General features: G+C 50.2%; 1 protein-coding gene across 1 annotated transcript in view; it reads left to right on the top strand.

Moving 5' to 3' along the window:
- LOC119448858 (adenylate cyclase type 5-like) overlaps positions 1–5,203 on the top strand; it is a 741,406-nt gene extending 736,203 nt beyond the window's left edge. Inside the window, exons 23-24 of the mRNA XM_049665963.1 lie at positions 1,814–2,311; positions 4,922–5,203. Of these exons, the coding sequence (XP_049521920.1) occupies positions 1,814–2,056 (243 nt within the window). The 3' untranslated portion in view covers positions 2,057–2,311; positions 4,922–5,203. The remainder of the gene's footprint in view (positions 1–1,813; positions 2,312–4,921) is intronic.
- The last annotated feature ends 12,254 nt before the right edge of the window (positions 5,204–17,457 follow it).

Here is a 17,457-nt window from a genome sequence, read left to right as displayed (position 1 = left end):
AAGCACACTGCTCATATTCATGTTCAACGGCCACTGTACTCGAGCGTCGCAGATAGTGAAACAGGCATGAAAAAGAATACTTGAAAGTTGGGAATACTGATTTAAAAAACGGTACTTTATGTCTGCCTGACGCAATTAAATTAAGACACAACAAAAACAGATAAATAATAAATGAAAGAGAGACTACGATTTATTAAGAAATTAACATGTTCTTACTTTAGGACTGTTAGGTACAACTCTGGTAATTTTCTCATATACAATGACATTATCCGAATTGTACAGGCAAAACGTCCCAACACTGCCAAATACACTTCCGCTCATTTGAAGTGCACATGTTTGAAGAAATCTGTTTAGAGGGCACGTGGAACGTAGTCTAAGAATCACTGTGAAGATTGTGGAAACAATAGCAAACTACCACCATCTCCAGATTTTTGGATTCAAAATTGTGCCTCTTGTCACTGAGAATGATCTTGTACGCTGAGAAGGAATGCTTGACGGCGGTGAACACCTTAAAAAGTAAATTATAAACAAAACAAAAGCCGCATGCGCACCCCTGACGGCTCTCCGTGGTTTCGCATTCGCCAACCGCTCGCGCCATGTCAGCGCGGCGGCTTATGCTGGCCGGCGCCTCCCATTTCACTGCTGCTAGCGGTTGTTTTTCAGGAGTTGGTTGAACTAGAGGACTAGGTTAAACCCCATAGAGTTCCTAACAGTCAATGTTGCCCGGTAACATCAACAACGGTCTCTAACTGCTCTCGAAAGCGAAACTTGAGGGTAAATAGTGTTCATATAGGCGCTGATATTGAAAATAGGCATTTATAGGCATTTAGGCACAAACGCCAAGATAGGCATTTATAGGCACTATAAAAACACTATAAAAGCTCTTCTTAACCTCTAATTCATGCTCATATATCAAAGTGGGGCGATAGGAGTGCAAGGAACAAAAAAGGCATTTGTCTAAAATCCGGTCTCTAGTCATCATGGGTATCTCGCCGAGAAAACCACCTTACTCAATTGTTATAACACTTTTCTTGCAGATATAAGTGCCTCGGTTTGCTCTAAAGATACTTGGTTCAAGTTCAATACCGTGACGGGGGACGTGACGTGGCATGGCGTACACCCGACGTGCACTAGTTGTGCCGCAAGAAGGTCTGAAATTTTGCAAGAATAACTCGGAGACAAGATTTAATTCCAGGCCAGATTCTTACAGCGTACGAACGGCTCCAGCGCAATGAGAGAGTGCGCTGAAATGCTGCGTTGTAAGATAACACAAAAGGCGGTGCTTTGCTTTCTGAGGCCCGAGCTGGCTGATTGAGGTCAGGAGCATACAGAAGCAAATATTCTGAAAATGTCCAGGGAGATGTGTGTCTGCAAAAAAGAAAAAGAAAAAAAAGGAAGGAAATTCCGGAGGCGACTCAGCACAGTGTAATGAATGCGAACATATCATCCATCCAGCCTGAACTGTAGACAATTTCCATCTAACACAACCTCTGGGTTTCAAAGCTAATATGTGAGCATTAACTTGTCAGCGACGAAGATAAGGAAAAGAGGATTAGAGTATGGGTGGGAAAAAAGTAAGGAAGAGATTGGGACGGTATTATCACAGGCGCAGCTATATTTACGAGATACAGCAGAGATAGGCACAATGCTAGATTGCGATATGGTAACACGTAAGCGCTCACATAGCCTGTGCCGCCGTCCCCATGTCGAAGGGCGTGCCATCTTCATCTTCTTGTTCATCATTATTATTATCATTATCATCATCATCATCATCATCATCACGAATCCCGGTGGAAAACCATCCCCAACGCAGGCTCGCAAGAAGCAGGCCTTGGGTTCCAGCCTGAGCGTGCCCAGTCCCCGGCAGAGGGCGTCCCCGAATGCGGGCTCCTTCATGCGCAAGCAGAAGCTGCACCGCATGCTCTCCGAGACGCCCAACTCGGACCGCAAGCGCAACAGGCTGCGGGAGAGGAGGATGACCGAGACGGCCGGCAGCAGCCAGTCCTTCCCGGACATGCGCAGTGCCGACCGGGACGAACCTTTCACTTCGCCGTGACGTGCTTTGTGCGCGAACACGAGTGCGTGCCAGCCGCAATGCGCGTGTTCCAGCATCATGTGTGTGTGCGCGCGAATGTGTTCCCGCGTGTGCGCGCGCACGCAGGAGCATCGAGTCGGCGGCGTTTGTTATGAACAACGTGCGTGGACCTTCTGTCTGGGAGGCCATCTCGAGACGCGAAATGGGACGAAATCTGAACTGGCCCTGTTTCGGCGAGAAAAAGCGTGTTCCTGAAGTCGCCCTGACTAAAAAGAGGTAATGTTCGCCTATAGACCAGCAGAGGATAAGATTAAGACGAAAAAAAAATGAGACCGGTAGGGAGGTTAACCAGAACGTATGAAATACCGTTTGCACACACACACACGATATTGTCCTGATCGCTTCATACATGTTGACTGCCTTGCAAAAAAGCATTTTGTGCGTTATGCCGTATTTTATTAGTAATTGGTGAGTTATATAGCAAACCTACTCATCGTATTTAATTTTTTTGCGCAATAATTAGTTAACATTTAATACCTATATGAAATACCTTTCATGCTAACCTGCTGCGAACGCGCCAACAATTTGCATCGATGGTTTCATATTCTGGTGTAAGAAGTAGAACTTCTCGACCTCGGTCCCGCCGCACATCACTTTACAACCAACACGCGCCGCGGTGGCTTAGCGGGTATGGTGTTGCACTGCTGTAAGCACGAGGTCGCGGGATCGAATCCTGGCCGCAGCGGCCGCATCTCGATGGGGGCGAAGGGCAAAAAACGCCCGTGTCCCGTGCTTTGGGTGCGCGTTAGAGATCCCCCGGTGGTGAAAATTAATCCGGAGTCCCCCGCCACGACGTGCCTCATAATAGAATCGTGGATTTGGCACGTAAAACCGCAGAATTAATTCATTCAGTCATTCTCCACTGACACTTGTCGCGCTTGCCGCGCATCCAACGTTGATATCGGAACAGCATGGCAGCGTTGACGGCGTGAACGCGCCTCTTATGTTCGTATGATTGCTATCCACAATAAATCTTTTTTTTCATTCAAAGAAAGAGCAATGTAGCGAAGGTAAGAAATGAAAAAAAAACAAATTGTACAAATATAGCGAGCAAGTTAAACGACAGTTCGACATTTTATGTCGTGTAGGGTGGGCGGAGCGAGCACGAGCTGCTGCACGTGCAGATGATTTGAATATTGCTTTTCTACATTCATACGTGCACACACACCCACCCGCACACACACACCATAGGCACGCCACCCCGGAATACCTTCCGTCAATATAATAGACGGGGTGGCGTGCCTATGGTGTTTGCAGTATCAGGGTCGGTCGGCCAGTGGTCGTCATAACTGACTTGTTCAAAATTAGGCGAAGCTGGTGGTGGGCCATATGTTGTTGTCTGTCGGCGCCGGCGACAAAAACGAGCAATGTGTCCTGAGGTGCCACAGCTGTAACACACAGGCGATGCGCGACCGACGTTGTAAGCCTCGGGGTCAACCCTGGGACGTTGCGAATAATAAACGCGATCTGCCGAATGCCGATTCGTGGTGGTAGCTCGACGAATGCGCTGATCGTGCGTCGTGTCGTCGGGAGACGAACGTCGATGCTGTCGCAGCTGATCGACTCGACAGTCTGCAACGCCTGGCATGGCAGACAATGCCGACACAGCAGATGCATGCTCTTGAGGTTGGTTGCCAGCGCAACGAAGCTGTTCGACATCCGCCCCTGTGGTGTGTCGTTCAAGTTCTTCGCGGACAATTTGCCTTATCGTTGCCGCAAGGTCAAATTGAAAATTGCAGTTGTCGTTATCGTCAACGCTTGCCACCGTTGTCACATTCGCTAACCTGCCGAACTTTGGCGTGATACGGCGCAGCTTCAAGGCCTCAAATGTGCGGCAATGCTTGATGAGGTCGGCGACCGAGGCGAGACTCTCCTTTCCGATTAAATAATTATAAACGTCCTCGGCTATGCCTTTGAGAAGATGTCCAACTTTGTCTTCTTCAAACATTCGAGGATTGGCCGTTTTGCAAAGCTTCAGGATCGCCTCTATGTACGTAGTACAGGTCTCACCTGGGACTTGAGCGCGCTGAAGCAATGTCTGCTCCGCCCGCTTCCTTTTCGTCATGGAATCGTCAAAGCACTCTGTGAGGTCAGTAACGAAGCTGTCCCACGTTGTGAAGCAATCTTCATGGTTCTCGAACCACACTAGCGCCGTGTCTGTGAGGAACAGAACGACATTGTCGAGCTGAGCCGTGGAGTTCCAGCCGTTGTACTTGCTCACACGCTTGTAGTGGGTGAGCCATTCCTCCACGTCCTCACCGAATTTTCCCGAGAAAGTGCGGGGTTCCATCTGATGCATCCAGGTGCCGGTTGTTCGCACTGGAGCAGCCAAAGAAGGCTGTTGGTCGCCGCTGTGGGACATCGGGATCTCAAGTGGTGTCGGAGGCAGTCGAGCGAGGCGTCGGCTTCGGCGTGGCACTTGCTGCAGCAGCTCCGTCGTCTTGGTCGAAATACCCAGCACCTCCACCACAAAACTGTTACGGTTAATGTTGAACCGGCTTTATTTAAAGGACGAGTTTGATGGTGAAGTAAAGATGGCATCCAGAGGCTGCGCCAGCTAACGTCTTTCTCCTCTTCTCCTTGCCCGGCTCATGCCGTAGCAATATATATATATATATACTGGGATCGATACTGGGAGGTACTGGGATCGATACCCAGCACCTCCACCAAATGTGATATGACGTGATATATTATATATATATATATATATATATATATTATATACTGCCTGTGAAAGTACTCGCTGTTATCCTTTAACTGTCGTCATAATGCTACAACCATAACTCATTTTGCTGTACTTTTTTCTCTCCCCTTTTCCTTTTCTAGGAGCACGAGCCACGCCGATGTATCTGCTTTGCAGCGCATTGGACGTCTGCGCCGGCACGCCAAAGAACTTTTTTTTTTCGAAACGAACTCTGCTGACCTGCGCGGTCCTTGGTTCTGCACACCGTCATACGCCATAATCATCATTGACAGCGTGGTGCTAATTGAAGCACGCATCACGCACTGGTGCCATTTGTCGGGGATCACGTCCTCTTTTTTCAATCGCGTAATCGTATCCATTGTTACTGTTTTACCAGACGGCTAATAAATATTAATTTCTGTAGACATGAGCAAAGGCCCAGCGTGGATGCTGTTTTGAAGGATACATGTCCGTACTTCCTTTTTACACTTCGTCGTTTATGGGAGAGCTTGTAGTGAACTGTGAAAGAAATAGAGCGAAAATCGACGAAACAAGCCAGTGAAAAAAGCCAGCACACTCTTGACAACTTTACAATGGTATTACGAACAAAACATTACGGCAATTCCGCAATCGCGCGCCGTATAACTTGCGGCTCTTAACGAGTACCTTAACGGGTTTAATGAGCATCTTAACAGGTTTAATTTATATCAGCCTTCCGACTAAATAGCGTCGGTTTTTATCCCTGCGTATACGAAAATTTACGCACACAAAAGTGTAATTCTGGTGAGTGACAAGTCGCTGAGAAACTACCGCAGTACCGCTGAACAATGATGGAAGAGTTCCTGCAGTAAATTCAGCAACCTGAGCGCATCAAATCAGTTCTCTTGGAAACTCTTCCACGGCGATTTTTGATAAGACTAATATGGTCCCACTTTTTATTGCGATAGCAATTATATGGACACTTCAAGCGGATTTCTGCCGTCGGCGCCGCCATCGTCGTCACCATCGCCGTGAGGTTTCGTATAAAGTGCAAGGGCGATAACATCGTCGCCGCGCGCCGTATGTGCGAGTGAAAGCGCGCGGGAGCCGCGCGCCTTCACGGAGAGCGAACGCACAGCGGAGAGAAAACGCAACTTCCGCCGCGCGAAAGGCCGTGGAAGTATTGGAGGAAGGGAAGGGGGCGACGCTGTGCTGCGGCCCCAAATGCGTATCTTGCAACCGGGCGCAAGGGTAACTGGCGACGCAATCTCCCACGCGAAAGGAGCGAAGCGGGAAGGCAGCGCGGGAGGGAGAGAGGGGATGGGCGGCTTCTACTCTGCCAACAAATGCGTTCTTGTACTTTGCGCGTGTGCCGGCTGTCGGTGTTGTCGCGCGCACCGTATCTTGAAAGCGACTTCCACACGGCTCTGACCTTTGTATGCGCTGTGCGTACGCCGCTCAGTTTCCGTTGAACGATAGACCGCACGAACCTTCGCTCGCTGCGGCGGCGGCGCTTCCCCACGCCCCCGTTTTGACGGTGGTTGTCTGCGGTCATTGAGTCTATTCATGTTGGCATGTGCGCGCTGACACCACGCTTGTTAATTCAGTTAGTAAGCGAATGTGTCAAGTTTATGCAGCCGATAAAACTACTATCCGCACTCCTTATAGCTCTCTACTAATTTGCTATCGCAATTGACCTTTCGGGCGAAACTGCTACATTTTTTTTCAGCTACACAAGCGCGCACGAGCCATCACATGCGGTAATTTATTTAGAAAGTTGTAGTATAATGTGCTAAGGGATTGAAAAAATATAAAGCCTTGTTATGAACTCTTCTCGAGGCTTTCTCGGAAAATTATTGCGCGTTCCAGTAAAACGACGCTTGTTCAGTAAATCATAAAAACGGCGTACAACACTGCCCTACGCCTACCAAAGAACACTCCAAATGAGACCTAGGACTTCACAACACCTTTGAAGAACTAGCCGAAGCTCAACTCATCTCGCAGAAAAACCGGCTCCTCCAAACACCCACAGGCAGGAGCGTACTTGAGAGACTTGGTTACAAAGCCCAACTGCAAGCCCACACACAAACACAAGAAATACCGCGCACCATCAGAAGCTGGTACCATGTAACCCCGCTCCCCAAAAACATGGACCCGAACCTCCACCCCGGCAGGAGGCAGGCAAGGGCCCAATACATTGAAAGGAAATTCGGCTTTATGAATGCAGCACAATTTACCGACGCCGCACTCTACACAGGCAACGCTAAGAAAACAGTAGCAGTGGTGACGGACTGCAGAGGAACAATAACCTCCAGCGGGTCGATATCCCCCAGCTCCATCACGGAAGCGGAGGAAGTCGCCATCGCACTCGCTATCCAAGAGGGAAGGAAATCAATCAAATTGCTGACAATCCTAACAGATTCGCAAACAGCGTGCAGGAATTTCCAAAGAGGAAGGGTTGGTACAAACGCACACCGAATTCTCACCGAACTCAAAGAGGAATGCCAAAGAGAATTTATCCTAACGATTACATGGGTACAGGGACATGAAGGGATCACAGGGATTCTACATGCAGATAGAGCAGCCTGAGGATACGCTCACTACGGGCCCTCAACACATCCGCTGTAGAGGACCTAACACCCATCGATCCCGATTACTCGACTATATTAAACTACTATAGAGGGAATCGTATGCTCTACCTACCACCCCACAGAACACTAAAGACTGAAGAGGCCACCGATCTCCGTAGGCTACATACAGGCACCTTCGTCAGCTTACATAAACTACACAAGATACACCCCTCAACCTTTGGAGACATATGCCCATGGTGCGGGTCAACACCAACCATGTACCACATAACATGGGAGTGTACATCACACAACATAGAACCTCACATACCCAATCCAAATAGAGATCAGTGGGAGGCACTGCTGGCCAGCTCAGACCTAGCTAGAGGACCAGATCCTCCTGGTCAGAAGAGCTAACAGGCTTGCGGAAGCCAGCGGAGCCCTGAAATAGGGGCCCCGACCATAGATAAGCCTCGCATGAGGCCAGCTGAATAATTTATTTTACAATAAAGTTTATTCACTCACTCACTCAGTAAAGCTCTGCAACAGAAAGTCGTAACAAGCCGCAGGTAAATCTCGTCCACAAGACAACAGAGCACGTAAGTATGCCGAACACATTGTGCGGTATCAGGGGTTTGCGACATCAATCTCGTATCGCCAAACAGCCGACGTACATATGTCGTCTCGTGATAAGAGCCAAGCCGACTGTGCGCCCCCTTGGGCCAACATATGTGCGCTCATCGCATTCTCAAATGCAGTGTCGTTGTCACCATCACTGACATGAAAGGTAAAGTATTTTTGCTGTTCATCACAAACGCATATAACAGCGCGCAACGCGAGACCACCGGCTGGCTAGTCTATCTAAAAGCGAAGCTTTACATGTCTAGGCAAAATCGTATATGGCTAGGCGAAATCACCTGTGTACAGAAAACTACCATCATCAGCATTGGCTCGAGCATCGTCGTCTTCTTCCGCAGCTGGCATGTTGGCGCCCCTCAGGTCGCGTTCGTGCTCGTGCTCGGCACGCACTCGTGTCACTGCTCCCGCGTTCGTCGTCTTCTTCCACAGCTGGCTGCGTTGCCGCTCATCAATCCAGCGTAGAATTTCACTTCTCTTCTGTCGTCGTAATGGGGAGGCCGTGTTTAAGTGGGTATGAGCCATTGCTTAAGGAGGTATGAGCCATTTATTGTCTTACGTGACGGACAGATTTAATTTTGAAGCAATTTAATTTCGAAGAATCGCAAGCGACAATGGCGGGCGAATGCTGCAAACCACGCCGCCGAGCAAAATCGAGACAGCGATCGCAAGCGACGACGGCGGACTGCGGGCATACCGTCAGTGACGTCGTTCTCTCCGTCGCAGCAGAACTTGTGTGTAACCTTATGAGTGAGAAATACTTAAATGAAACCTCGGGATTAACCCAGTGATAAACACCAGGGCTGCACGTTTCAGCTTCGCTGGTTAAATATCTTCACGGAGTGGAAGAGCCCACCTATTTTTTTTTTACTTCTTCTTCTTTACGCTCACCCGCGGCAGCATATTTTACACAACACTATCGTTTCCTTTTGTAGCTATGACGACCCTTCTATCGCTGAAACTCTTTGTCGGGCGGAGTAGGCTCGGCACCCTGGTCGCTTACGTACACTGGCTTGAAAAGAGCAGCATACAGCCCGCTACGATAGTCGACACCGGCACCTCACTTACGTTCCCGACGATCTCGTGTGGTGATGGACTCCCATGCGCAAACGTAGACTGCGCCAAAAGTTGCGTGCTGACTATACGTTGGATGGTTCGTTGTGATCTATCATCTTAGCGAGGTGAATTACAGGATAGATCGCCTCACTGCCAGTGGCGAACGCTCATCCAAAACTGAGATCACGCATGTAGCCCGCCTTAGGCCGTTTACCCGGTGGCGGCCCAATTGACCTCCCACCCGGGGGCGTCGTCTGCGAGAGGAGCAATCGCTGACGAAGCAACGGCAGAAGCGGCAAGAACGGTGGAGAGAGTAAGAGAAGGACGTCCAAGCACCATGTGGCAGTTGCCGTCCGGCCTCTTCAAATAAATCGCCTTCTCACTCCTCTTAACAGTATGCATACTGTTGTGTCTGGCGGTCCTTCGGGACAAAGGAGGCCGGCGCCGACGCAGACGCGCCCACCTGGCGACCCTTTCGCGCGGCTGAGAATTGTCACCTGGGACTGAGGGATTAGCAGTTGGTCTCCAGGCTACCTCAGGCGTCGTTAAACGGCGGCGTCGCCCTTTGGTGCGGCTCCGTCAATTACCAGCGCCGCCCGAACCACGACGAGGCTCGGCGCCGACTGCGGCGTGCCAACTGGCGCCCTTTCGAGACAGCCACCGCGAACGCGAACTGACCGTTATGGAGAGGCGAATCTTCAAAGGGGCCCGTGTCTGGCAATCCCGGGGGAACGACCTCAACGTTCGGTTCCCAAGGTGTCAACCGCTGCCTGTGTTCGGGGGCGACCTGGCAAGATTGGAGGCGGGGCCCGGCGGGAAACGACGACACATCACGTGCGGGATATGGCCCCCTGCTCAAAGACTGTCATTGGCTGAAAGAACTAAAGTGTATTCCCTCGTCGAGTGAAAGAGGGAAACCGAGGGGATAAAAAGGAGAGCTGGAGTGTTGTGAGGTGTCGGACATGAAAACCAGATCATGTAAATTTGTATATTAAACCCCTTTTCCCATCTCTTCGACGTGGCTCTGGGCCTCTCCTTCTCCCAGTACCTGACACGGCACCACCCATGGACGCTTCGTGGCCGCTCGGACCTTCGGACTTCGCAACAGTGGCTGGCAGCTTATGGGATCGGCCGGCGTTGGCTACATCGGTGTGGTGAGTGCTACATGTTTGCTCCTCTTTTCGCCAGACTCATTAGCGCAGGTAGTCGGTAGTGGTGTTTGGTGCTGTTGGTGGTTTTGCCTCGCAGACCAAGAATATAGCGTCTCGAGGGCTGAATTAGTCAAGGGGAGGAAACGCACGGTGCGCGGTGAGCATGGACAAGTTTAAAGTCCAAGAACTCCTAGAAATTTGTGAGGAGCTGGGCATTGCTGTTGGTCCTGTAAAAAGAAAGAAACAACTATTGGAGCTTTTGCGGAAGGAGGAAGTCAGCTTGGAGGAGGCTGGGGAGGCCAGAAACAGTATTTCGGAAAGAAGGGAACGCGTAGAACGAGAGAAGAAGGAACAAGATGCGCGAGAAAGGGAGCGCGAAGAGCGTGAAAGAGAACGCGTAGAACGGGAGAAGAAGGAGCAAGACGTGCGAGATAGGGAGCGCGAACAGCGAGAAAGAGAGCATGAGATAAGGCTTAAGCAAATTGAAAGCGATGCTCGTCGCGTAGGTACGGGAAGTTCCCAGTTCGCTGAAGGGGAAGTAAAGTTGAAAGATATTCTGCCCCCCTTCAGAACAGGTGAAGACATCGCCATTTACCTCGTGCTCTTTGAAAGAGCATGTGAAAGGGCAGGCTTTAATAAGGATATTTGGCCGCAAAAGTTAGTGACTATGCTACCATGCGAAGTCTCCGATGTGATTGCACGACTGAGTAGGGAGGACTCTGAGGTCTATGACAAAGTAAAGGCTGCATTGTTGCGTAAATATCGCTTGTCGACAGAGGCTTTTCGCCAGCGCTTTAGGGACGCGAGGAGGCGAAATGAATCTCACCCGGAGTTTGCCTACCACGTGAAAGTCAACTTGGTGGAGTGGCTTAAAAGCGCACAGGCCTACGGCAACCATGACAAGGTAATTGAGTGCATGGTGCTCGAGCAGTTTTTTCGAGGAATTCCCGAGGAAGTGAGGCTTTGGGTACAAGATCGGCTGACGGAGTTAGACGTAGAGAGAGCGGCAGAACTCGCCGAGGATTACTGCACGCGCCGAAATTTCCGCAGTACGCCGCGACGATCAGAAAGAAGCGACAAAGCGGGATTTAGTGCCGCGAAGCCAGAGGGTAACAAGTCTTTCCGTAGGAATTTTAAACCGGAGACTTCAAATTCCCCAGGCACGCATCAGGCGAAAGATGGTGACGCACCTAAAGTAGCACAAGAAACAAAGGCGCCCGCGGACGGTGCACGCGCGTTGGAGGCGCGGAAGAGAGTTGTTTGCTACAACTGCGGAGAAAGAGGTCACATGGCCAGGAGCTGTGAGAAGCAGGTCGTATTTGCCACAATTCAGGACTCCGATAAGAACCTGCAGCTGTTAAAGCCGTATATGCGACTGCTTTCAGTGAACGGCCGGGAGTGTAGAGTACTGCGTGATTCAGCCGCAACAATGGATGTAGCTCACCCTAGCTGTGTGTCTCCTGACGATTTCACAGGAGAGTGCGCTTGGATTCGGCAAGTGGCCGAAGAACAAAGCGTTTGCCTCCCAATTGCCAGGGTAGTGATAGAAGGCCCTTTCGGCCAACTGTGTACGGAGGCGGCAGTTTCAACCAGCCTGCCAGAGAATTTCCCCTATTTATTTTCTAATAGGTCGGAGGAAATTCTGAAGGAGCGAGGAGAATCTTTCTTCGACGAGATAGCTTTTATGGCGCTAACACGTTCAAAGACACGGAAATTGAGCCAGAGGCTGAGTTGTGTGCAGTCTGGTGAGCAGCAGTCAAAGGACCAGGTCAAGAAACCCGAGGCAGTTGTGAGAAAGGACGAGCCAAACGTCAGCCTGCAGTCTAGTGAGCAGCAGTCAGAGGACCAGGTCCAGAAACCCGAGGCAGTTGTGAGAAAGGACGATACAAACGTCAGCCTGCAGTCTAGTGAGCAGCAGTCAGAGGACCAGGCCCAGAAACCCGAGGCAGTTGTGAGAAAGGACGAGACAAATGTGCGTGTGGCCGAAACTGAGGTGACAGCGGCTACTAAACAGACGGAAACAGTATCGGTTGCTGACGCAAGTTGTGAGGTAATAGCGGGCTCTTTGTTGACAGCTGCGTCCGCCAGCTGGTATGAACTCGCGAGCATCGACAGGGCAAGGCTAATAACCGAACAAAAGGCTGATTTCGCTCTATCCGCACTGTTGGATAGCGTCAATAAGGAAGGTGTCTCCCGAAAGAACGTTTCATTCTATACACAAGATGAACTGTTGCATCGCAGGTACGAGGACGCAAAGGGGCGCGTTTATAACCAGCTGCTTGTTCCCCAACAATACCGGGGGCAACTCCTCGACCTAGCACATGGCAATGCTTGGGCAGGACACTTGGGCATAAAGAAGACGAAAGCGAGATTAGCTCAAGAGTTCTATTGGCCCAGTTGCTGGAAAGACGTGGAGACGTTTGTCCGTGCATGTGACACATGTCAACGAATAGGTAAATCGACCGACAAGTGGAAGGCGCCGATGAGGTTGGTCCCCATAATTACTGAACCATTTCGTCGACTTGTCATTGACATTGTGGGGCCGCTACCGCAGTCGCAGTCGGGTTATCGATACGTCCTTACCACCCTTTGTGTCGCCACCAAGTTTCCGGAAGCGACTGCATTGAAAGAACTAAGTTCCGCATGCGTTGTGGATGCGCTGTTGTCCATTTTCTCCCGTGTGGGATTTCCCTCCGAAATTCAGTGCGATAATGGAAGCGTATTAACAAGCTGCCTTACGACTACATTTTTGGAGCGTTGCGGAATAAAGGTAGTACATAGCTCTATTCACCACCCACAGTCAAACCCGGTTGAGCGGATGCACTCAGTTATGAAACGCGTTTTGCGAGCTCTATGCTTTGAGCATAAGAAGGTTTGGGAGGCATGTATACCTGCAGCAATGTTTTCCCTGAGGTCAGCCCCACACGAGAGTACGGGTTTTAGTCCGGCTGAGCTTGTCTACGGCAGAAACTTGAGGGGTCCGCTGCGCATGGTCCGAGAGTCGTGGACTGGGCATGGGGAAGATGCCAACGTTGTTTCCTACGTGCTCGAATTGTTGGAGCGGCTAGGGAAAACACGCGACATTGTAGAGAACAACATGCGAGCAGCCCAGGCGCGTTCCAAAACCCATTACGATAAGTCAGCTCGGAAACGTGTCTTTAAGGTAGGCGACGAAGTAATGTTGTTACGCCCTTCCAAGAAAACCAAGCTAGACGTACAGTGGGAGGGACCGGCGACAGTAGTGTCAAAGCTTTCGGACACTAATTACGAGGTGAAACTTGGTAGGAAGCACAACAAACTTTACCACAGTAACCTGATGAAACCATACATCCGACGCGAAGCAGTTGTAAACCTAGCACTAAATCTCCCTGAGGAAGAGAGCACCGAAATCCCTTGTCTTTCCGTCAGCGAAGTAAAGAGCACAATGGCAGGCAAGGTGGATACAGGACAAACTTTAGACGAATCTCAAAAGAAAGAGTTAGACCAGGTGATGCAACAATTTTCGACTGTGTTTTCGGAAAAGCCAGGCAGGACAGACCTCATTGAGCACGACATTGAGTTAAGAGTTGAGGAACCCGTCCGCTGTAAACCTTACCGGGTGTCGCCCAGACAAAGGGAGATACTAGAAGCGGAAATTCGCCGCATGTGCGAACTAGGTGTTATAATTGAGGCTGACAGTGATTTCACGTCACCCTTGATTTTGGTAGAGGTACCGGGCAAAGATCCAAGGCCGTGCGTAGATTACCGCCGTTTGAACTCGGTGACAATCGACCAGACTTACCCAATACCCAATATTGAAGAGAGGGTAGAGACAGTGTCCAAGGCTAGGTATATTTCGACTTTGGATCTCGTTCGCGGCTACTGGCAGGTCCCCTTGACAGAGCGCGCAAGCCGCTACGCGGCTTTTATTTCACCGATGGGAACCTTTCGTCCTTTGATGATGAGTTTTAGGCTCAAAAATGCCCCGTACTGCTTTTCCCGTCTGATGAACCGAGTTCTGTGCGGGCTAGAGAAGTTCGCGCTACCCTACTTAGACGATGTCGCAATTTTTTCAGACACGTGGAAAGACCACGTTGACCACCTAAAAACAGTGTTGGAGAGGCTAAAAGCCGCAGGTCTTACGGTAAGACAAGAAAAATGTCACTTGGGTTGTGCTGAAGTAAGCTATTTGGGGCACATTGTAGGAAGCGGGCGTCGCAGACCTTCCGAACTCAAGGTGGCCGCAGTGGTCGACTATCGCCGTCCCCGCACAAAGACCGAAATGAGGGCGTTTCTCGGGCTGACAGGTTACTACCAACATTACGTTCCGAACTATTCTGAGATTGCCAGCCCTTTGACGGACAGCCTGCGTAAAACTAAACCAGTGGCCATCGAGTGGGAGGCTAGTAAGGAGGCTGCCTTTCAGAAGCTGAAGCAGGCGTTAAGTCAGAAGCCCGTTTTAATGGCACCTGATTTCTCGGAACCCTTCATTATTCAGTGCGATGCGAGTGAACGCGGTTTGGGAGCCGTGCTATGTCAGAAGGACCGGGTTGGATGCGAGCGACCCGTTTTGTTTTGAGTCGCAAGTTGACCATCAGAGAAGAAGCTTATAGCACATCCGAGAAAGAATGCGCCTGCCTCGTTTGGGCGGTTCAAAGGTTAGCATGCTACGTTGCCGGATCCAAGTTCACGATAGAAACGGATCACTCTCCGCTAACCTGGTTACAAAATATGTCACCGAAAAACGGCCGCTTGCTCAGATGGAGCATAGCCCTACAACAGCACAATTTCGATGTGCGCTATAAGAAAGGTAGTCTGCACACGAACGCTGACGGCCTAAGTCGGGCCTTCTAAGCCAATTTAGCCATGTGTTAGGGTTGTAAATAAATGTCTTTAGGGTATCTTGTATTTATGAAAGTAAGTAATCAGTATATACTTTGGGCTAAGTGTTACAGCTATGAATTACTTAACGGGACAGTTCTCCAGTCGTCTTCCGAACCTGTAAAGGCTCTAATTGATAATTAGCTTGATTGCATACACCCAGTTGGTGTCTGTTTGTGAGGACACATTATCGGAAGCTTCTTGGTACTTGTCCGGATCAACGCGCACCTTGCGTTTCATGGTTTCTTTAGATAGGGGGTAGTCAAATTATTGGAATTGGTAGAGTCTGGCGATGAGAGTGGCTTGCAGTGGCGCTCGCGGCATTGGGTGTGACTGACAAAGGTCGCTCCTTGGAGCTTGTCATCTTGTATTTATGCAGTCCACTAGAGCCCACCTATCAAGAGGCCTTCGGCGGGAAGATAATCATTCCTGGAAGCGGCGGCCCCATGGCTTTGAGCAAAGCAGGCATCAAACCGGCCGAGCTGCGCGGAACAACTCGACCTCCCGATGCATCATCTGGCGGCGGGGGTGCTGTTGTGTCTGGCGGTCCTTCGGGACAAAGGAGGCCGGCGCCGACGCAGACGCGCCCACCTGGCGACCCTTTCGCGCGGCTGAGAATTGTCACCTGGGACTGAGGGATTAGCAGTTGGTCTCCAGGCTACCTCAGGCGTCGTTAAACGGCGGCGTCGCCCTTTGGTGCGGCTCCGTCAATTACCAGCGCCGCCCGAACCACGACGAGGCTCGGCGCCGACTGCGGCGTGCCAACTGGCGCCCTTTCGAGACAGCCACCGCGAACGCGAACTGACCGTTATGGAGAGGCGAATCTTCAAAGGGGCCCGTGTCTGGCAATCCCGGGGGAACGACCTCAACGTTCGGTTCCCAAGGTGTCAACCGCTGCCTGTGTTCGGGGGCGACCTGGCAAGATTGGAGGCGGGGCCCGGCGGGAAACGACGACACATCACGTGCGGGATATGGCCCCCTGCTCAAAGACTGTCATTGGCTGAAAGAACTAAAGTGTATTCCCTCGTCGAGTGAAAGAGGGAAACCGAGGGGATAAAAAGGAGAGCTGGAGTGTTGTGAGGTGTCGGACATGAAAACCAGATCATGTAAATTTGTATATTAAACCCCTTTTCCCATCTCTTCGACGTGGCTCTGGGCCTCTCCTTCTCCCAGTACCTGACACGGCACCACCCATGGACGCTTCGTGGCCGCTCGGACCTTCGGACTTCGCAACAATACCTACAGTAAGTTAGGTTGGCCATCGTGAAAGATTCAATGTTTCTGTTTTAAGCCTAGAAAGTAACGTATTGTTTAGTGTTGCTGAAACTGTACCCTGGGCGCCCTTATTCACGCTTCTATAGTACGCTCATATAGATAGTAGTCATATAGTGGAATAAACGTAAACTGATGATGATGATGATGATGATGATGACGAAATACAAGTGGCGTTAGTGACGCAACGACACTACAAAACGAATCGTGCAAGTTGTGTTCTCAGAGCAATATACTAATGTCATTGTCATGCTTTTAATAAAACGGCGAATACTACAAAAAGGGTTTCGTAACTTTGCTCTACCGCAACGCCGCAACAGGTGTCCATCGGTACCGCATGCTTTCACAGCGGAACTTGAAGCTGTTATACTAACGGGATCGGCATCGTTCAGCCCGTCTTCAATAACGATCAAGAGGGTTTCCTTTATTTATATGGCGTGGCCTTCGTCGACAACATCAGCTTCCTGCCGTTATTGTCGCACGCCGCCTTATAGAAGAAAGCCTATAGTAAAATAGCCTTTATCTAAAAGGCGGGAAGAGGATTAGGTTCATAATTTACAGGGTTTTCCATCCTGTAAGCATTTTGTCATTGGCCGATAACCTTCGCTAACAATATGTTCACTCACCTCATTTGCCGGCACCCGCTTTTGCGAATTAGTCTAGATTACGAAGTGTTTGTGAATGTGGACCGAGTATACTGTGTACCGATAGCAGCATCGTCGTACAGTGTAATGACATTACACAGTGATGATAGTGGTGACGGTGAGCCAGACCACATCTCCACTGTATCGGTTCCAGTAAATAATGCTGCTTGGTTATCTCGTTCGAAATGCGGGATCAGACAGCGTAGAATGAAAGAAAAATCAAATCGAATAAAAAAATCATGCAATAACCCTGCCGTTGTGTGAGCGGAAGTGTTGCCAGTGGCATAGCCAGCAATATTTTTCGATAGGGGGGGTTAAGGCGGCATGCGGGGGTAGGGTCCTGTGCCTGGTGTGCCCTCCTGGTAAACGCCCCTGGTGTAAGCGAAGCCTTTCTTGGTTCCATACTTGCGCAAAACTTGTATTTTAGCGCAAATTAGCAGTTGAATTATGTCAAAGCGCTAGCTGCCACAAGCGAAAAGTGGGAAATGTGAGAATGATACATGGGGCTCGTTTA

Source organism: Dermacentor silvarum, chromosome 4 (assembly GCF_013339745.2).
Source record: "Dermacentor silvarum isolate Dsil-2018 chromosome 4, BIME_Dsil_1.4, whole genome shotgun sequence".
NCBI lineage: Eukaryota > Metazoa > Arthropoda > Arachnida > Ixodida > Ixodidae > Dermacentor > Dermacentor silvarum.
The sequence above is the reverse complement of the archived record's forward strand: the minus strand, read 5'-3'. Positions and strand labels throughout refer to the sequence as shown.